The sequence below is a fragment of the Triticum urartu genome, chromosome 4 (assembly GCF_003073215.2).
Source record: "Triticum urartu cultivar G1812 chromosome 4, Tu2.1, whole genome shotgun sequence".
Lineage (NCBI taxonomy): Eukaryota > Viridiplantae > Streptophyta > Magnoliopsida > Poales > Poaceae > Triticum > Triticum urartu.
This window is the reverse complement of record NC_053025.1, coordinates 19,011,660-19,034,156: the sequence shown is the minus strand read 5'-3', so window position 1 is coordinate 19,034,156 and position 22,497 is coordinate 19,011,660. Positions and strand designations below refer to the sequence as shown.

The 22,497-nt window shown below is 40.2% G+C and overlaps 1 protein-coding gene across 1 annotated transcript; it reads left to right on the top strand.

Moving 5' to 3' along the window:
- Positions 1–9,494: 9,494 nt before the first annotated feature.
- On the top strand, positions 9,495–16,454 carry LOC125554548. The gene is made up of 7 exons (XM_048718072.1): positions 9,495–9,566; positions 9,952–10,461; positions 10,904–11,269; positions 13,526–13,617; positions 13,711–13,754; positions 13,836–13,897; positions 16,131–16,454. The coding sequence occupies exons 1-7, from the start codon at positions 9,495–9,497 to the stop codon at positions 16,452–16,454; spliced, it is 1,470 nt and encodes a 489-aa protein (XP_048574029.1).
- Positions 16,455–22,497: the final 6,043 nt, after the last annotated feature.

Sequence of the window (22,497 nt, the reverse complement as noted above, 5' to 3'; positions counted from 1 at the left end):
CAAGATCGATGACCTTCTCAAGGAGGGTTCGGATGCGGCTCTGTAGAGTCTGCACTTCACCAATTGATCCCCAGTCCAGTCCCTTATTAATCCATGATGCCAGCTCTAACGGAGGGCCAGAACGGAATGCAGGTATAGCCGCCCACTTGGTACCGCGGGGTTCTGTGACGTAGAACCACTCCCGCTGCCATTGGTTGGAAGTTTCGGTGAAAGAGCCTTTTGGCCAGAGAGTATTGGTAAGCTTGCTCACTACAGCGCCGCCGCACTCCGCCTGTTTCCCGTCGACCACATTCGGCCTCACACTAAAGGTCTTGAGCCATAAGCCAAAGTGTGGGGGAATTCGGAGGAAGGTCACACATGGTGATGAACGCTGAGACGTGGAGGAAAGAATTTGGGGCTACGTGAAAATCTAGTCCGTAATAAAACATGAGCCCCCGGACGAAGGGGTGAAGAGCGAACCCTAGCCCTCGGAGGAAGTGAGAGATGAATACGACCCTCTCGCCGGATCTGGGAGCCGGAATAACCTGTCCTTGAGCAGGAAGCCTGTGGGGGATCTCCGTGGTCAGGTATCTGGCCGCCCGAAGCTTCGCAATGTCCTCCTCCATAACAGAGGAAGCCACCCAATGGCCCTGTGGGCTGGGTCTGGACATGATTGGGAAGCTTGAAGCAATGAAGTCGAACCTTGGGTGCTAGAACTCGAGGTTGGAAAGGCTGAGGAGAGGTTTGGCGTGAAAAGAGATGGCCCTTGGCTCCTTTATAAAGGCAACGGGTATCAAACGCCTCCTCCTAAGCCTGAAAACCTGCCTATTCCTAAGGAATCTTCCCAGTGGAACGGTTGGGTTACCCACGCTCGTATTGATGAGAATCCCGCAATAAGGGGACACGTTCTCTACTTTGACAAGACGTGCCAATAAAAGCCACGCCTCGAAACATGGAACGGCGGGACAAGAAACAGTTTGAAATAAAGACCGGACAAGCATGATGTCATGTTACAAAAAGTTGTCAGCAGATTGGACTCGTGAAATATTATACTCTCTGTGGTTGTGTGTGGTACTTGTGTTGCAGATCCAGACACGTTCGTTGCGTCCGAAGACTATCTTGGAGTATTCGAAAAAGGGAACCCGCCTTGCAATGCTGAAGACAATCTGCGCGCCGGACACCTCGGCATTGAAGCCTGGTTTAGGGGCTACTGAGGGAGTCCTGGACTAAGGGGTCCTCGGGCGTCCAGCTTGTTGGACATGGGACGGACTAATGGGCTGTGAAGATACAAGACCGAAGACTCTCTCCCATGTCTGGATGGGACTCTCCTTGGCATGGAAGGCAAAGCTTGGCGGCCAAATATGAAGATTCCTTTCTCTGTAACCGACTTTGTATAACCCTAGTTCCCTTTGGTGTCTATATAAACTGGAGGGCTTAGTCCGGAAACAGATATAGTCATAGAGGCTAGACTTCTAGGGTTTCTAGCCATTACGATCTCGTGGTAGATCAACTCTTGTAATACTCATATTCATCAAGATTAATCAAGCGGGAAGTAGGGTATTACCTCCATAGAGAGGGCCCAAACCTGGGTAAACATTGTGTCCCCCGTCTCCTGTTACCATCGACCTTAGATGCACAGTTCGGGACCCCGTACCCGAGATCCGCCGGTTTTGACACCGACAACAGTAGGGGCAGCAAGGCACGTATTGTATTTTTGCCATCGAGGATAAAAAGATGGGGTTTTCATCATATTGCTTGAGTTAATTCCTCTACATCATGTCATCTTGCTTAATGCGTTACTCCGTTCTTTATGAACTTAATACTCTAGATGCATGTTGGATAGCTGTTGATGTGTGGAGTAATAGTAGTAGATGTAGGCAGGAGTCGGTCTACTTGACACGACGTGATGCCTATATTCATGATCATTGCCTTAGATATCGTCATAACTTTGCGCTTTTCTATCAATTGCTCGGCAGTAATTTGTTCACCCACCGTAATATTTTCTATCTTGAGAGAAGCCTCTAGTGAAACTTATGGCCCCCGGGTCTATTTTCCATCATATAAGTTTCTGATCTACAATATTTGTTTCCGATCTACTATTTCTGCAATCTTTTACTTTCCAAGCTATAAACAAAAAATACCAAAAATATTTACTTTACCGTTTATCTATCTCTATACCCTTTATCGCGTTGGGTGCAAGTTGTTTGATTGTTTTTGCAGGTATTCGGTGACTTGTTCTTGTCTCCTACTGGATTGATACCTTGGTTCTCAAACTGAGGGAAATACTTACTCTACTTTGCTGCATCACCCTTTCCTCTTCAAGGGAAAAACCAACGCAAGCTCAAGAAGTAGCAGGAGGTACTAGTGAACGATTGTGGTTTAGTAAGAATATTGGTGTTAAGGTTTTTGATTCGCGAAGCATGCACGTATGGTCTGCCGTTATGCTAGGAAGTTGGAGCACAATTTATCCTTGATTGTCTATCTTTGCATGGAAGTCGGGGGCGCACGATGGTTAACTCCTACCAACCTCCCCCTAGGAGCATGCGTAGTAGTACTTTGCTTCGAGGGCTAATAAACTTTTAAAATAAGTATGTGAGTTCTTTATGACTAATGTGAGTCCATGGATTATACGCACTCTCACCCTTCCACCATTGCTAGCCTATCTCGTGCCGCACAACTTTCGTCGGTGCATAAAACCCTCCTTATACCTTCCTCAAAACAGCCACCATACCCACCTATTATGGCATTTCCATAGCCATTTTGAGATATATTGCCATGCAACTTCCATCATCATCATATACATGACTTGAGCGTTCATTGTCACATTGCTTTGCATGATCGTAAGACAGCTAGCATGATATTTTCATGGCTTGTCCGTTTTTTGATATCTTTGCTATGCTAGATCATTGCACATCCTAGTACACCGCCAGAGGCATCCATATAGTCATCATGTATTAGTTTTATCGAGTTGTAAGAAAATAAAAGTGTGATGATCATCATTATTAGAACATTGCCCCATGTGAGGTTATAAAAGAAAAGAAAAGAGAGAGGCCAAAAGAGTCTCCAAAAAAAGAGAAAGAGTCTCCAAAAAAAGGAGTCTCCAAAAAAGAAAAGAAAAAGATAAAAGAAAAAAAGGAGAGAAAAAGAGAGAAGGGACAATGTTACTGTCCTTTTCCACACTTTTGTTTCTCACGTTCTAACAAGTACTTCTCTAAAGGATCGGTATGATGCAAAACAATAGAAATAAGACTAACAATTACGTCCTCATGAGGTAAATCTTTAGCATGATGTTGTTTGGTGAACCTAGAAATATTAAATTCATGAAACTAAACTTTAAGTTTCTACTTAACACAATCAATCACAACACCAACATTATTTAAGAATGGTCTACCAAAAATTATGGGACAAAAAAATATCTTGTTTAGATCCAAATACTAAGAAATCAGCAGGATATTTGATCTCACCACAAATAACTCAGCATCTTTAACAATCCCAAGAGGTAAACTATTTTCAAGCTTAATAGTAACATCAATCTCCTCTATCTCAACATGTGAAATATCATGCATTACTTCTTGGCAGAGAGAGAAAGAAATAACACTTATACTAGCCATATCATAAACCATGATAACAATGATCACCAATCTTAACAGAAACAACGGTCATGCCAACAACTCTAACATATTTATCTCTTTCATCTTTATGATGCTTAGCGATCCTAGAAGCTTGCTCACAAAAATAAACAAACATGCCCATCAACCTTTTCAACCAAAAGATCTTTAACCATGGCTATTGAAGGTTCAACTTTAATATGTTCAGAATGTTTAGGTGCCTTATTATGATTTTTATTAATCATAGTTGTAGCCCTAGAGTGCTCCTTAATTGTAGTAGGAAAATGAGGCTTTTTCAATGTAAGCACTAGGCACAATAGGATTAACAGTATAAGCTTGTATTTCAGTATTAGCAATGATAAGCTCCTTACAAATATCTTTAATGGGTTCATGATATTTAAACCATTTCTCCTTAGAGAGATCAACATGTGAAGCAATAGATTAACAGAAGTTGACAACTATCTCAAAATCAAGTCAATATTTTGCACTAAGCTCATGAAAAAGGGGGAAAATATCTGGTGCACCGGAGCTTGTGGTGCTACCAGTGCACCGAACTCACATTGCGCATTTAAAATGTTTGAAAAATTCTGAAAAAAATTTAGCACACTCATACAACATCAATGTAGGTTGTCACAAAATTTCAAGTTAAAATTCAAAACATAACTTGAAAAAAAATAACAAATTCAATACTGAATAGTACATAACATAACTTGGGCTTTAGATTTGGCCTATTATCACACTGATGTCAAATTTGTCATTTTTGTATCTCAAAAAGTATCTCAAATTTTTACACGAAATTTTGTGACGTCAAACATTGATGTTGCATTAATGCGATAGATATTTTTGAGAATTTTTAAAACATTCTATTGCATCCGGTGCACCGGTAGCACCACAAGTGCGGGTGCACCGGATACATTCCCCATGAAAAAGCATCAGTTTCAACAAAAGAATTAACACAATCATATTCAAGATTTAGACCTGACTCTTTACCTTTGTCAACTTCTCAATCTTCAGCATTGCGTTTAATTCTTTTAATAATATCTCATTTAAAATCATTTTGGGTACTCGTAAAAGAACCAACTGAAGAAGTATTAAAATTTTCCTTATTGCGAAGAGAAAGCCTAGCATAAAACTTATGAATAATACGAGAGCTCATGATTGGGGCATTTGAGCATTAAGTCCTTAAGCCTCCCCCAAATCTGAGAGATACTTTGTCCATCACGAGGCAAAAATTATAGATAAAATTTCTATCACAATGAACCAGATGCATAGGATAGAATTTGTTATGGAATTCCAGTTTCAGTCAATTCCAGTCCCACCAGTGCGGATTATCCAATAGGCTAAACCATGCCAAACCATTGCTCCAAAGATAAATGGAATATCTTCTTCTTTACTTCATCCCTTGATAACCTGCAAACTTAAATATTCCACAAAGTTCATATATAACAAGCAAGTGCATATCATGATGAACCGTTCAATTTTCTGCATAATGGTTAGTGTGCAATTGTTCCAAAATACCAAGAGGAATCTAATAATAGATATTTTCAGCATGTGAGGGTTCCTTCCTAACCACCTCAACATGTGCACATGTCACCCCAAACAAGCCTCTCAAAGGATTGTTTTTCATAGTAGAAAATGAGAATAAAAATTAGAACGCACGATAAAAGTTTTCTTACCAAATTCAACTTACAAGCGCGTTACATTCCCCGGCAATGGCACCAGAAAAGAGTTTTGATGACCTAAAAATAGAGAGGATAAATTGTAGTCCTTTCGATAAGTAAGAGTGTCGAACCCAATGAGGAGCAGAAGAAATTGACAAGTAGTTTTGAGCAAGGTTCCACTACAAATGATGTAAGATAGTTTTGATAGATAATTTGGTAGCAAGATAAATAGTCGCGCGATGATAGACGCCAACCGACCGGTCTAATGTTTGGTCGGCCGCCTAGCAGCCCTTGATCCAGTTTGTTAGCAGCCGCACGATAGCCCTTGATTGAGTCAACGCACACACCTTTTTCTGCCCATCTCTGCAGTAAGCAACTCGAGAAAAACAACAACTCTGCTCGACCATCCACCGCGCTAATGACGCCTCCTCCACCCCACCTACCACTATCTCCCGCGCATGCTTCTTCTGCGGCACCGGTCGACTCACCGGCGGCAACACAACGATCCCTGTGGTCGCTGGTTGCAGCAAAATCAAGGCGTGATTCCAGCAAAAGAATGGCATGTTTCCAACAAAACATAACATGATTCCGCAAAAACAATGGCGCTTGTCAGAGAAAAAGCCACACAAAAATGCATGGTTCCAACGAAACTAGTGTATGATTCCAACAAAAGAAACCATTGGTTCCAACAAAAACAATGCTTGTCGCCAATGGGTCATAGTAAAAATTATGGTTGGTACTAGCAAAACAAGAAGCCGGTCGCAACAAAAAATGTTGTCATGGTCGTTGGTTCCAGCAATCCAGCACGCAGCCAGTTGTAGTAGCTTTCCGGCGCTGGTGACCCCTGGTCCTAGCAATACGTGCAGCTGGTCCCGACAACGCGTGGCACCGGTTGTAGCATGGCCGCTCGCTAATTGTAGCATGCGCCCTCGTCGACTGAGGAACAAGGGTGTGCCATGACCACGAGGGCCATGGCGCCCTAGCCTCCAACGCTGGCGATCTCGCCTACGAATCAAGCAGGGCGCATGTCTCCCCCCCCTCGAGCAGCGGCGCTCATGGAAAGGACATGAAGAGGGTGTGGGTTAGCTAGTTGGAGATGCGCTGGAATAGAAGAGATGTGCTAGCACATTGGGGAACGAGAAGGAATAAGGCCGTCGTTGCTTGGAACATGAGGCCCATAGGGGGACGCGTGTAACAGCCACGCTCTATCGCATGACGCCCGTAGTGGCGTACGACCGGCCCAACGCGTGTACAAGCCGATGGTGTTTCTTCTAGTTACTAAAATGCTCTTGAGAACACATGGGGATATGGCCAAATTACTTTCACCACGGTTCATTGAGTTAACGTTCATTGCGTAATAGGTGTTGTGTGGGTGGACCAGAGCTAAGGTATTGTCCTAACTTGAACAAATACCTACTGATTATACCCTCCATGCAAGCATCCACAACTACTAGAGAAGTAATTAAGATGAATCTAATCACAACATTAAATAGTTGAATCCAAAATCTTGAAAAGATCACTTTGGTTATCCTCGTGGCTACTACTCTTTTTTCCCTCCTTGTTTGTGCATCAACTTGCAACCCTGAAAAGATCACTCTGTTTTTTTCTTTTTCTTTAAGTTTTCTTTGGCCATTTTTCTTTGGTTTTACTCCTTTTCCTTTTTTGGCCGTTTTTTATTCGCGAACTTTTTCTTGAAAATCCACATTTTTTTCAAATCCATGTTTTTTTAAAATCATGATTTTTTTGAATTCGATTTTTTTTAAATCATGTTTTTTTTTCAAATTTAATGTTTTTTTTTCAAATTCATGAATATTTTTTGAATGCATGATTTTTTTTTCGAATTTAAGATTTTTTTTGAAGTTTCCATGAACTTTTTTGTGAAAGTTAACAGTCAACAACCTGGTTAGTAGTCCATGGTCGTGGTCAACAATTAACTAGCGACTATTCACAAAAAAAGAACAGTAATCTAGCAACCTTGTTTAGAATTGTTAATTTTCTTTTGAGGGGGTGTTACCGAACTTTATTCAACGGAAATTGATAGTGGCAAGTACATAAAAGCTGGAGAATTGTTAACTAGCGACCTGGGATCGAGGGACGAGCGACCCGAGCGAGCTCGTGCTTAATGGGCCGGCCAAGTAACCTTCTGCATGGGCGCCCGATCCTGGAAACTTTGGGCTTTTCGATCGCTGGTTGTTTTTCCTTGTCGCCGCATGGGCCTGCAGCCCTGGTGAGCGTCGCCGCCGATACCATAAAGCGTGCTATAACCACTCAAAAAAATAAAAATAAAAATACAGCGTGCTATAAGCACCTCCGACCACACATCCCCTTTCCTAACTCTCCGCATACAGTGTCTGCGCGAGACGAGCGGCCGACGCACGCGCCGTCGCCTCGCCTCCTTCCAGATCTGCGGCGAGCCGGGAACGAGGTACCTTCCCGCCGCGCGCGCCACACGAGCACCGCCCTTCCTTCTCTTCTCGTTTGCTATCTGATCTGTTATGTGTGGTTTCTGTGTGTGATGAAGTGTGCCGAATCTTGCCCTAGGGTTCTGAAGAAATCGTTGGTCGGGCCTTCTTTGATACGTTTACGGTCGACTAAAGCTGATTGTAAATCCCTAGATAGATTATTGCTGTCGCGTCGTTCTTGATTGATCTGATTTCCGATCTGTAAGACTCTCTGTCACGGTTCTCTAATAAAGAGCTAATGTCTCGTCCCCTCTCCTCAAGTTTTACTGATTTTCTTTTTCTGACCGTCGATTCACAAGTTCCTTGCAAAGAGATGCCCTGATTTTGAGATTTTAAAAAAGCAAGAACAACAAGCTACCCTGGCAATTAGAGTACAAGAGAACGGAACTGGTGACAAAAAATCACAAATTTGATGCGTTACCACTGGCTGTATCTTGAAAAAGATGGAATCTTTCCTTGATCAGAAGAAGCGGATGAATCCTTTGCAGACTAGAAGAAATATATCATCAGATACGCAGCTAAATTGGAGCCAGGGGTGTTGGAGTAGGGTCGACGTGGTTGCTGCAAGGCCGAGAAGGGTTTGTGTTGTTTGGAGGAGTCAGGAAGTGAGGTTTCTGGAATCCTGTCGGCCTGTCCCACTCACTCCATGCTGAGTGGTTGGAAATACGAGATTGGTTTCGGCAGATAGCTCAGGCCTTGCTCTCCCTGGCCAGTACAGATTGGAGGACGAGAACAAGGCCTGAGCCCGACGGTTTTTTAGACTCGTGATGAAAACGCCAGGCTAGTATGGGCCGGGATTCAAGAAACTCCTCTTGTAAGGCCAAGTTTGAAAGCTATCTGCCTTATGGTTCGGGGTCAGCATCTGTTGGTTACAGCTCTCAGATTCTGTGCTGTTCCTCATGTCAAAATGTCGAATCTGAACCTTGGACTGAAAGCTTAATTTTTCCTGCACCTTGTTTTGTCGGCGCAGTATTTAGTCTCAGTGTTGCTTCCTAGCCATCTGTGTGTATGTACTCTGCGAGTTGTATATAAGCACTGATTCATGACGTGTTTCTTATATGAAAGTAAATATTATACTCAAAATGTAACTACTGTTTTTTGTTTAGTTAGTAGTCGTTCCTTGCATGTGAAGATGTCCCGTTGTCCTTCAGGTGGCATCAGCAAGGCCAATTTAGTTATTCGTGGGAGTCATTAACCAGTGAATATCGTTTATACTTGTTCAACTGTAACATCAAATTAACTTTTGGTTTCTGGATTTCCATAATGTCTATGCACCAGAGTTTCTATCACTTGGTTCAACTTGTATCTGAGAAATTTGTGCGGCCCTTCATTTCACACTTAGCATTGTTACATTTCTGGATTTACAGAGTAAATACATCATTTTCTATTTGCAGCATATGTTTATGTTTCAGTGATCCGCGATCCATTTTAGATAGGACTCATTTTATCTCAGGGTCTTCCTGGATTTATTTCAGTGGCCCTTGTAGTAATCTTGTTTGGAACATAATTCGATATTAAACTTGTTTCAGGAAAACGGAAGGATGGGATCAAAATTTAATGCATTGTGGAAAAATGAGTTACTTGCCCTGGGCAAAGATGATAAAGATAAAGCAATCACAGTAAGAAATGATTATCCGAAGCCCCCTATCCCTTGTTTTGAAGTTACTGAGGGTTTTGATTTGGAAAAGGTTGAGGAGGTATGATAACTATCCATCTGTGTGATATTCCTCTCGCCTTATTTTTTCTTTTCCAGTGCTGACTCCTGACATTCTCTCTTTCAGCTTATGCTAGAAAGGGAAGTTAAGATCGCCAAGTCCATGGCAAATGACATAATCATCCCAGACCCTGCTCCCAAGGTTTGTGTTACCTTCATTTACATAATTTGATTGATGACTCATTCCATTACATTAGTTATTTTGTTTAACCCTGTAATATTATAGGGTACTTAAGTCTACTGAAACAATATGTTTGTTGTTGTCATATATGAAGCTTGGATAGGAACATGTGGATTCGCATGCCTGAACCATGCTAGCTTTAGATCCCCTTACTTTTCCTTCTCTCCTTGTTGGTGCCTCATGTTTGGTTTTATCTTCAGTGCACACCAACTTGTTTGCGTTACAAGGTTTTGTTGTTTCAATTGTTGTCAGCACCTCCATAGACCAAAAGACAGTTTATTTTGTGGTGTTTTTAGTTGGATAACTGACGCCTTTCACCTTTTTCAATTGTGACGGACTCATCTAGTTTGTGGGTGATGCCTTCTTGGACATATATGCCAAATTGGAGCACATCCTTGTAAAGGATAGTGTCCGGTGCTTCCTCCGATTTTTCGAGAACTGTGAAGGCCAGGGCATGTCTTCTTATCTTACCATCACCGCACAAACCTTAACCTTCATTGTCAGTTTCAATGCCCTGCGATGTGCAAAAGTCGTATTGGAGGGCATGGCACCTGAGCTCTATGGGATGCACGCCAATCCCAACTGCATAAACAAATATGGATACTTCGTGCTCCATGAAGCTGCTGAAAGGTTCTCTGTTGACATGATCAAGCTGCTTTTACGCCATGGTGCATCAGCCAATGTGCGCACAGTTGGCAATGATGTCATTGAGAATCTACTCCCGCTCCATGTCGCAGTTGAGAATACTTGCCTGCATAAGTATCTGGAGGACAATCTGGAGGACAATCCTTCTCGCAGCCAGAATCATGAGGATTATGTCTACAAGCTTATTCATCTGCTGTGTCTACCTGAAATGGTCTGTTTCACTTCCCTCCCTATACGAATTACTACTTTTGCAGCATGACGTAAAGAGTAACTATGGTTCTGAGTACCGGGCATCCTTTCACCTCAACCTGTCAGAAACCCCTGACAGGTTATAATGAAATTAGTGATACTAAGTACCGGGCATCCTTTCATCTCAACTTGTCAGAGAAAGTAAAGTTTACATTTATTAATCCTTCTTGTCTTGCTTCATGTGCAGTGTATCTTCTTATAGTAAAGGATAAAACTTCATCAATAAAATATACAAAAACTGTTGCTAGTAATTAATTTTATTTTCTTTGCCTTGGAGATTGTCCCTAATCCATATTTACTTTGATAGGAGGAAACACATTGATATATAGAAAGATTATTCAACATTGCTTGCTTGCATATGAATGCTGAATGGACTTAGATTATTGTTCCTTGTTGTTTTACAGAAGATCTTCTTGGACACAATTAGACTGCTTGCAGAGAAAACAAATAATCTACTCGAAGAGCTCTGGAATTATATTGAGGATGGAAAAATTATCCAGTCTGCTGTTCTACTACTGGCTGCTCAAGAGCAGATCCGTGGGGTTAGTTCTTCCAAGATAAATGGCAGTAGTAAGAAAAATGGGTTTGAAATCATCGAGAAGTGTATAACGAGGCATTCATATGCCTTGAGAAACGAGAAAGGTTCACTTGGAATGGCACAGGAGCTTCTGGAGGAAAGGAAGACGCTTAACGATTGTGCATGGCTGCTTGTTGATGTAATTTCCCATGCCGGTGAAGATCTTTCTGCATACATTCAAGCGCATTCTGTGGTAAGGTGTTTTCGGTATATTGCGGCTGCAGTACCTCTGATGCCTTTCACTTAATATTTAATACATGCCCTAGTCTTAGCAAGAAGATAATTTTCACTTCAACTGAAAATAAAAATGTTATACTTGCTCCGTCTTAGCAAGAAGATAATTCTCACCTCAACTGAAACTAATAATGCTGTACTTTTTCGAGCCCTTATACCAGATTTGTACTTATTGTGCTAATGTTATCATAAAGCTGCACATTTTACCAGCTGGACAACTATGAATAACATGTCGTACCACATGTGGCTCTGCTGAACTGAGTGGTTGACCTGTTGGCCTATCAGTGCAGCTCATGCTAAAAGAAGTTTAGTTTCCTGATAATATGTGTGAGAATGTGTAGTTTGTGAATTCTGTTCTTGTTAATTGAAAGAAACTCAAACCCAAGGTGCTACTTAGATTCGGAAAGTTTCCATCCACTTTACATCGGTTTGTTGGTTGAATAGCTGATTCTTGCTGTAATGTTTAGCCTGTCATATAATGCAATGGGATACAAACCCCTCTTATTTCTGAACACTTGGGAAAGGTGATGGCAGAGATAATGAAACAAGAGCAAATAATTGATGAGAGTAATGCCGTTATAATAGCTATTAAATGAAATGTTCTATGTCAAAAGTATTAGTAACAATCAGCCTGTTATTAGTTATCCATATACTCAACCACATCAGATCCCCTGTCTGGTGTGGATGAGTATATGGATAACAAACAAACTATAAGAGCACCTTTTATCTTCATCATCGAACAGACAAACAAACTATAAGAGCACCTTTTGTGCTTTATCTTCTAAGACATTGCTTGATATTATTACATTGCGAAGGAGATTGCTATATGAGTTCATGATAGGTACAATTTTTTATGCTTTCTGCATTGAATTCACACACTACAAGTAGAAGGAGCATGTTAGCTCCTTTTCCAGTACCATATGCATTTGTGTCATGGAAATGCCAGTCTTACAATGAATACTTAATGCATGCATAAATAGTGAGCACATTGGTGACAGAAACACTCTTCTCCATATTAATATTATCTGACATGAGTATAGTGTGAAGTGCCAATTTTGTTTGTTCTTGGCTTCACTTGTTTCTATTTTCTGGTTTTGTCACTGCCTTGTATCATTTTTAGCAGTAAAATTGCCCGTATCAACATCAAGTGTTTGGTTAATGCTGTTGCATGGTGCATGAATACAGAACATGTGCTTTTGTCATTTCTCTCTGTTTATTTACTGGATGTGTGGCAGATAATTTGGTAAAATGAGTACTTCCATATTTTATGGTGGCAGCTGTTTGGCATGACTCCCAGCTCCAAAAATTCTAGGTGCTGGAGCTGGGGTATATTAAAGGCGTTGACATGAGCCTTCTTTATCCATGTTAGACTGAAAATTTATGCTTAAGATACTTTATTTAGCCTAGAAACTCCAGGTCCTCCAAGAAACAGGGGGTTGGAGCTCATTACAGCAACTTGTCGGTGATTCCGGAGGACAGTTCAATGTAGTTCAACAAACACTAGGTGTATGCAGTTCATGACTAACCTTTTTAAGTTTGTCTGCACTTCATTTGGATCATACAGCCTGAAGAAATTGACACCTTTCTCTTTGGGAAACCAAAACAAAACAATTAAATTGATTTGAAATAGTTGGAATTTGAATAACTGTGACGTGTAGTTAAATATACAGAATTGTGATGCAGTTCTTGACTCGTACCTTTGAAGCGTCTAGATAGATTATAATGTGTAGTTAAATACACAGAACTTGTGGAGGTTAACAGATTTTGCTTTAAGATAGACATGATACACAGAACCTGAAGGATTGGAGTATCACCAAAGAACTAGCTATGGACAGGGGTGCGTGGAAGCTTGCTATCCATGTGCCAGAGCCATGAGTTGGTCGCGAGATCTTATGGGTTTCACCTCTAGCCTACCCCAACTTGTTTGGGACTAAAGGCTTTGTTGTTGTTGTTGTTGTTGTTGTTGTTGTATAGACATGATACAGTAGTCTAGATGAATCCGAATATGTTTATCATGTAGTGAATTGAATGCGATAACTCTTTGCGCACTGTTCTATTGCCTTCCAACTCATATCGCACAATTGCAGTTTTCTCCTCCAAACAATTCTTTCCATCATCTTGCTGCTTACAATTGGTTATATAATTGCTACATTGTATATACAGTAGATCTATGTTACAGATATATTGCCTTATACAACTCTTGTATGTTATGTAGGTGTCCCATGTGGAGGTCTTTCAACATGTTTCATCTATTCTCAAGGAGTGTGGATTTTGCCCTACTGGAGATCTTATGGACACTATAAACCTGTACTATTCTTTGTATTGCTTCACACAATAAATTTCTATGTGAATAAATGGTTATTTTGCTGATTATTTTATTTTGTCTTCAACTTCTTGAAGCCAGCCTTATGACTGCAGAAAGTCAAACGGAGAGTCATGCAAAGGTGTGTTGGGCTCAAGCGATTCTTTTTATGTTTAACAAACTGAGTCTTAATCTCTCCCCTTATTTTTAAACTGGATAATAGGGCTTACAGATGCAAACATGGCAGTTATGGAATCAGCCAAGCTGAATGCTGCAGAGAAGAAGGTAAAGATAATCAAATCTGGGGTTGATCTAGTTTTAATAGACCGATGGTGTTCAGTAACGAGTAATGATATTGTGGCAGCAAAAAGAAAGAAAGCTATAAGAATATGTGCCCTTTCCTTTCATTTTATTTTATCTTACATCAACTTTTTTTAAGAATACGTGAGGAAGTAAAATTTTCCCAAATTGACAAATCCCATGAACGCTTTCAGATACTATTTCAAAGCCTGTTTTCTTGACTTCTGACTGTACTCATCTTGGCCTAATCTCGGTTCCAGGTCACAACTGTTGGAAATGACGGCCTCTCCCTTATGGCACAGCAGCACACTACACAAACACAGGTAACCCATTATACCTTAATACTTCCTCCTTCCCAAAATCTTAGGCGCCTAACCTTTTCTAGAAAATCCCACAATATTAGGCGCATAAGCCTCCCAACCCGTGTTATTCTCACGTACTGTTAGTTTCTGCTAACTATCGCTAGTACTAGATCGGCCATCTTCTCTCACACCCATTTTCTTTTTTCTTGGATTGTTCAGCCACTTCGTTAGAGGAGATCGTTCAGTCGTATGCTAATTTTCGTGCAAAAGTTTAGGCGCCTTAAAATAGGAAGTAGGGAGTACTGATTTTGGTGCAGCAGTACCAAGCAGCTTTGCCTACACCTTGTGGCAGCACAAATGGGTTACCCATTATACCTTAATACTGATTTTGGTGCAGCAGTACCAAGCAGCTTTGCCTACTCCTTGTGGCAGCACAAATGGGTTACTAACTAGAGCACAGTTGGTGCTGCAAAGCTGGGCAGCTTTGTAGCAGCGAATTCAGCCATATTTATAGAGTACAAGTTATTTCATGTTCTAATGGACTTTGGCTACTGAACCTGGACAGGTTCAAGCTGCTTCTAGACGAGCTACAAAACATCTAAATACCAGCCTAGAATAACCTAGTGAGGTGGTATTTATACGGCAGGCGCCTGCGGATGATGGTAAAAGTTTGACCTGGTGTGGGTTGGGCTGGGTCTGGGTCACCACCTGTGGAGTACGGCTGGGCCGCTGCCCGCCCAGCATTTTGGAATTTGTACACTATTTTTTTTTACTCCTTGGCCTTGGAACACCTGCCACATGCTATTTTCTTCTGTTTGGCCTGCCCAGCCTGCCCAGCAATGATCTTCAAGTTCCGCACTGCGGGCCACATTCCCTTCTTGGAGCCTGTGGTTTGAAGGGTGCTATTTGGTCCAAGATGACGTGATTGTGCTGCCAACTAGAGACCGTTTCTGGCAACTATACAAGAGATGGATGGGTTAGTTTAAGAAGTATGTAGTAGGGGATTCCAGTAGTAGGTCCTTAACACTCCATGATCAGAGGGCACCTGCTCCATCAGACAAACACACACTTGACATCATTCGTTCATTTCTTTTTCGTTCACACACACACACACACGTTTAGAAACTACATGCATATTTTTCTCTTCTTTTTTTCTTGAATACGCATGAGAGTGCGTATCATTCATTAAAGAAGAAAGGGGGAAAGAACCCCAAGTCCACCATTATATTGCTATTTACATGTGGAACACGTCCGGCACCACCTAAGCTAACAATCTATGGAAGCTAAATACCAACTTTGAGTTGCCTCCAAATACGTATCACCTATTGCAACGCCACGGCATTCCAACCGTGGTTCATCCCTACCATCCTAATGTGTTTCCCATCAGGTTTTTTTACCAAAGAAAAGGGGTAAATGCAATAAAAAGTAGGCTTAATTAATTTAATAACATACCTGAACTATGTAAGTTCCAAGTAACATCAACATTGGGACTTCACCAAGGGGGCTTGCACATTATTGTTATTTCCAACACCTTAGTGTTCTTGAATGATCTGCTGCATCTGAAATTTATTTGCTGCCTGTGAGAAAGATTTGATAGAAGAAGATGCAGTGTAACATAATTGTTGGAGGCAATAACAAAAGCATGTTTCAGTTGTGATTTTTGTGCCATGCATTGTGCTGGTTCAACAGCTTTTTATGTTGCTTAAGCATGCTACTTAATTACTACACTGCAGTAAGATCATTTATATCTAATGATGCAACACCAATGTTGTGTATTGATCAACATAATACTCCCTTTCCCATAATATAAGATCATATTATGGGATGGAGGGAGTACATCTCAAGCGAGAGGTACTGGCTGGAAGCATGGATGTTTCTATTTTTTTATGATGTACCTCTACTGAAATATGTGACAGGCTGTGAGAAAGAAAGTAGGCGGAGGATGGGATCCCACGTATACAAAGAGAAGCTTTTTCCCATATTGGAGATCAGTGTTACAAACTCGGGTTCCTTTGAAGGTGTATCCAGCCCATGCAAGCTCAGATCCTAGGTCTCGTGTTAACCATGGACAACTCCATGTCTCTCTGAGTAACTCAATAGCCAATGGATCTACAACAACTCCAAATCATAAACTTGGTCCAGTGCGAAGAACCTCGCCACTTACAAGCAATAATCAACCCAGAAGGTGCTTTGTCACTGCTGCTACTGGTGCATTCAGGCTCTTGAAGGTGCTAACGTAGAGTAGAAAGGTATGTCAGGAGTTTGTCTTCCTCCCCCAAGTTTTCTGAACATGCACCACATAAACACATGTGAAGAAAGAATTTTCGTGATGCACCTTTAACTAGTAAGGTTATCCATTGATAGTCCATTAAGGATGTTGGTTGGTGGGTTTGTTCATTTTTGCATCATAGTAGGTCGCGCTTATTTCTACTTCCAGTTGATCGCCAAAGGAAGGCTGGTGATCTCTGGATTGAGTGGGAAAAATGACTGGCATGAACTAAATTTCTGGCCTATGACGCTGAACGATGTGTCAATGTGCCTGAATCTGCATTGGCATGGGAGAATTTCGTATTTTCATTTCCTTTTTGTCCACATCATTTTCTTTTTCTACCAAACTGTTCTGATTTTGTCGATTTCCTTCTGTTCTGGTGAATTGTGCAGGAGGCTCAACTGATGCCTGACTTGATAGCCGCTGTGACTCCAGTCATTTAGATGTGGTGTTGTAAGTGTCAAATGTGTGTGATTCTGTTCTCTCGTCATCGAATAGAACTGGATGGAGATGGTTCGTAACATCGAGGTTTAGCTTTGAGCTATCAACTACTTGTCTGAATGACTTTTAACGTTAATGTTGTACACATTTGTGTCTGGTTCCATCTCAATGATTTTTAACGTTAATGTTGTATGCATTTCTGTCTGGCTCCATCTTAAGCCTCCGGCGTGTGTTAGAAACGCAGAGCATCTCCAACAGAAAAGTGAGAGGCATGTCCTAGGCAATTGATAAGTAGATTGATCGCTGCCATTACAATTTTATATGAGGGAGAGGCATAAGCTTGACACACGTTCCTTGCTAGGATCACACGCCTTATGATTTGTATTCTAGCAAGCATTTGCAACTACTAAAGATCATTAAGATAAAACTCAATCATAGCTTGTAAGTGTAAAGTCTCCTTTGCTCTTGTACACAACTACCTACTTATCTGAGTTTAATCTGCTGTCGCTCTAGCAACCTTGACAATATGCAAATCATGAATATATTGCAACACCTAGAGTGGGAACATCATACACTTGGGCGACACGGCGGGCATCATAGGATAACACCATAATAAAACATAAAACTTGAATCAATCATGATCACTAATCAACCACATGACAAAACGAATCTACTTAAACATCATAGGATGACAACACATCATTAGATAATAATATGTAGCATAAAGTGCCATGTTTAACTAGGGGTACATTGGTTCTGGAGAGTGGACCACTGGTAATAGACGAGGGAAGGTGATGGAGGTGTTGATGAATATGACATAGTTGTTGGAGTAGATCGCAGTCACACGATGGTTCCCTCGACGGCGCTCTGGCACCACCGGGAGAAGGGGGGAGGGGAGTCTCCCACCTTGATTGGCCTCCCTCCTAGATGGGAGGAGGGTTAACTCTGAGGGGATTTTCTCCGAAAATTAGCTTTCTTGCGTCGAAAGAAGGGCTCCAAACGACCAAAGGGCTGGCCACAAGGGAGCTGGGTGTGCCCAGGTGGCTTGTGGGGCCCTCGGGCACCGTCTTGCATTGATTATTTCTCCCCAAATCACAATATTTCATAAATGATCTCCGTAAATTTTTATCGTGTTTGGACTTTGTTTGATATGAATCTTTCGTGAAATACAAAAAGATGCAAAAAAGTAGGAACTGACATTGGGCACCGGATCAATATGTTAGTCTAAAAATAATATAAATTATTGCCAAAAGTATGTGAAAGTAGTAAAATATTGGCATGGAACAATAAATATTATAAATACGACGGAGACGTAACGGCATCCTCAAACTTAATTCATGTTCGTCCTCGAGTAGGTAAATGATGGAACAAGATAATTTTTTATGTGAAATGCTACCTAACATAATCTTGATCAAATAATCTAATCATGGCATGAATATTAGGAAATGAGTGATTCAAGACAATAGTCTATCAATTTGATATTAAGACATCAATACTCAGGCATACTAACAAATAATCATGCCATTCAAAATAAAGAATGCTAAAGAACGTTATCCCTACAAAATCTTATAGCTTAGCATGCTTAGTCTTCCTAGCATAAAGTATATATCATGAGCACCCCAGCGTCGAACCAAGCAATTGTATTATACTTTTTCTCCTTCAGCTTTTTTAACTACACTCAATACACGAGCATGAGCCATGGACTTTGCACTTTGGATGGAATAGAGAATGATGGTAAGGGTTTATAAGAAGACAAAATATGGAGAAAGTCTCGCATCAACTCGGTGGATCATTAGGCAATGGAGAGGCCTTAGAATCCAAGTCGATGCGAGGAGTAGGGATTCCATGCAACTAAGTGGGTGTACATCCAACTTGTTTGCTCACGAAGACCTCGAGCGTTTGAGGAAGCTCGTCATCGAAATATACAAGCTAAGTTCTATAATGTAAAGATCCCACTAGCATAATCATGAAGTATATGAAAACTCTATATGAAATACATGGTGCTACTCTGAAGCACAAGTGTGGTAAAATGATAGTAGCATCTCTTCTCTCTTTTTCTCTCATTTTTTTGTTTCCCCCTTTTTCCTTTTTATGGGCTCTTTTTGGCCTCTTTTTTTAGAACAGTCTCATGGACCTCATCCCCACTTTTTCGAGGACTCATTAGTCTTCATCATTCATGTCCTCACTGGGGCAATGCACTAATAATGATCAACACACTTTTACTTACTTACAACTCGATAATCTGAAAAATATGACTCTATATGAATGCCTCTAGCAGTGTATCAGGATGTGCAATGATCTAGCGTAACATGTATAACAATGATGAACGATGGCTGCACCACAAAATATCATGTCATATCTATATGATCATGCAAAGCAATATGACAATGAATGCTCAAGTCATGTAGATGGTGATGGTGAAAGTTGCATGACAATATATCTCAGAATGACTATGAAAATGCCATAATAGTTAGGTATGGTGGCTGTTTTGAGGAAGGATATATGAGGCTTATGTGTGACAGATCGTATCATATCACGGGGTTTGGATGTACCGGCAAAGTTTGCACCAAGTCTCGAGGTGAGAACGGGCATTGCACGGTACCGAAGAGGCTAGCAAAATATGGATAGGTGGGAGTGTTTATAGTCCACAAACTCACATTAGTGATAAGAATTCAAGTACTTATTGTGAAAGTTTAGAAGCTCTTGAAGCAAAGTACTACTCGCATGCCCCTAGAGGGGAGGTTGGGAGGAGTTAACCATCATGCGTTCGAACAACACAAATGATTTCACTCAATGATAAATTACACTCCAACTTCATCGCAAAACTAGAGGCTATACATGCATGCTTCGGAAATCATGAACTTCAATATCAATATTTTTACTAACCCATGATAATCAGCTAGTACACCCACATATTACATTCTTAATATCGCAACACTATTGCAAGGAATCAAACATATGTAAATTTTATGCATGATTTTATGACTAACCATGTGAGTGACCAACCATGCTAACTCTCTAAATAGATATAAGTGAAGCATGAGAGTTTCATTATTTCTACAAAAGACTCATACACACGCTAATAAATATAAGTGAAGCAAAAGAGCATTCTACAATTAACAGTGTTCCAAATTTAGAGAAAAGAGCATCCAAACTTCAGAAGATATAAGTGAAGCACATAAAGCATTCTATAAAGCCGTACTCAAAATATATAAGTGAAGTGCAAAGAGCATTATATAAATCAACCAAGGACTATCTGATACCAGCATGGTGCATCACTAAAAGAAAAGTAAAAGCACATGACGCTCCAAGAATTTATGTATATCATGTGAAAAAAACAAAAACCGAGACATACTAATAATTGTCGAGGAAGAAAGATGGGATGCCTTCCGGGGCATCCCAAAGCTTAGATGGTTGAGTCTCCTTGAATATTTACTTGGGGTGCCTTAGGCATCCCCAAGCTTAGATGGTTGAGTCTCCTTGAATATTTACTTGGGGTGCCTTAGGCATCCCCAAGCTTGAACTCTTTCCTCTTATTCTTCTCATATCGATGTCTCCTCGGCCTTCGAACACTTCATCCACACAAAACTTAACCAAACTTTTATTAGAGGGGTTAGTACATATAACATCAAATCCCATCATGTCTTGCTATAAAAACATTGTACAACTATAATCCAAACATTAACTATTGTATGCTAACACAATTCTAATTCTCCCACATCAATGGGGCTTGGCAAAACTGCAAACACAAGCAGATAAAGAAACTATAACAACAATATCTAAAAACAGGACAGTCTATAAAGATGCAGATGGAACATATACTTATGTAACTATAAAAATTATAAAAAACTAGGAAGTAATAAATTTTTTGCATAGCAGTACTGTGTAAAAATTTCAGAATTGTTTCACGTTCCAGTAAAATATGAAAATTCAAACACTACAGGAAAAGTTTCTGTTTCTACACTGCACATAGCAAACAAGCAATCTAAACACCCTAAAGGTAAATCTTGGCACATTATTTGTATAGTACAATGGATTTGTACAAGGGTATAATTATTTTTTGAAAAGTTTCTATGATTCAAAATTTGCAAAGTTTCCATGGGCATGAACACAAGTTCAAGGATATCCCCCACTTCAACGGTGCTCTCTTTCTCACTTTCACTTTTCTTTTTACTTTTTTTAGGTTCCCCTCTATATATTTTTGTTTTAAAACTCTTTTAAAAGCACACAAGAATAAAATGTCTCTCTAAAACTTCGAGTTGTCTCCCAGGCAGCGCTTTCTTTAAAGCCATTACTAGGCATAAAGTCCTCAAGTAATTGATCCAATCGAATCCCAAGGTATATCAAAGCCAATTTTAATTAGCAATGATTTATAATTTAGTAGTGAGCACAAAGCAACATATATCATGTACCAACAAAGTCTATCTATCTTCCTGTGCATTGGCATGTCATAAAAGAACAATTCATGTAGACAAAGTAAAGGCCAATGCATAGTATAAACAGTTTCTTGCAATTTATCACATTAGAAACATAGAGAGGTGGAGATGTGGTTCCTCTCTCATCATAATTGCAAGTAGGATCAGCAAGCACATGCGTATTATATCTATTAAAATCATCATGTGTAGTGGTAAAATGTAACCCATCAATATAATCCTTAATAAGTACAAACTTCTTCGATATAGTGTAGTTGGGAGAATTCAAAAAGATAATAGGACTATCATGTGTGGGTGCAACAACAACAATTTCATTTTTAACATAAGGAACTATAGCAAGTTCATCTCTGTAAGCATAATTCATATAGCAAGCATCAAGTTCATCAAAAAAGGGACATTTCAAACAAATCAAAGGGATCATAGCATTCATCGTTCGGTAAGCACAAAGGGGATTTAAACAATGCATGAGTTAAAGAGTTACTCTCATTAGAAGGTGGGCACGGGTAGCTAATCCGCTCTTCCTCCTTTTGTTCTTTGCTCTCCTCCTCATCTTTTTCATCCAATGAGCTCACAATTTCATCAATTTCTTCTTCCATAGGAGCCAGCAAAATATTAGTCTCTTCCGGGGCAACAAACATTCTTGCAGTAAATTCATTAATATGATCATTGAATTTACATTTTTCATAGCAATATTTAAGTGTAGCATAATTTTCAGACCAGTAAACAACATCATCATAGTTATCATACTTTTCAAACAAAGATTCAATTTCATAAGCACCCTTAAAAGCAACAAATTCTTGTATTTGTTCCACATATACACCATTAGCATAATAAGCCAAGGTTTCATTATCATTAAATTCACGTTGAAAGGGAAGGTGTGGGGCCTTCATCTTAGAGCAACAAGTATAATCATATATTAAGCACAAATTTTAAGCATACCAACGCAACATTTTAATTTGATCCCATAAGTGTTTCCCTTTCTGAGACAAGCGATAATCCCTAAAGTATTCCTGGTGATCCAAAGTATCTCCCATTATCAAGTTGAACAGGGATTTATCAGGATTACCAAAGTAGTATTTAATGTTTTCCACATAACAAACATCGAGGGTTTAAGGAGGTTCCCGATCTCCATGAGTAACA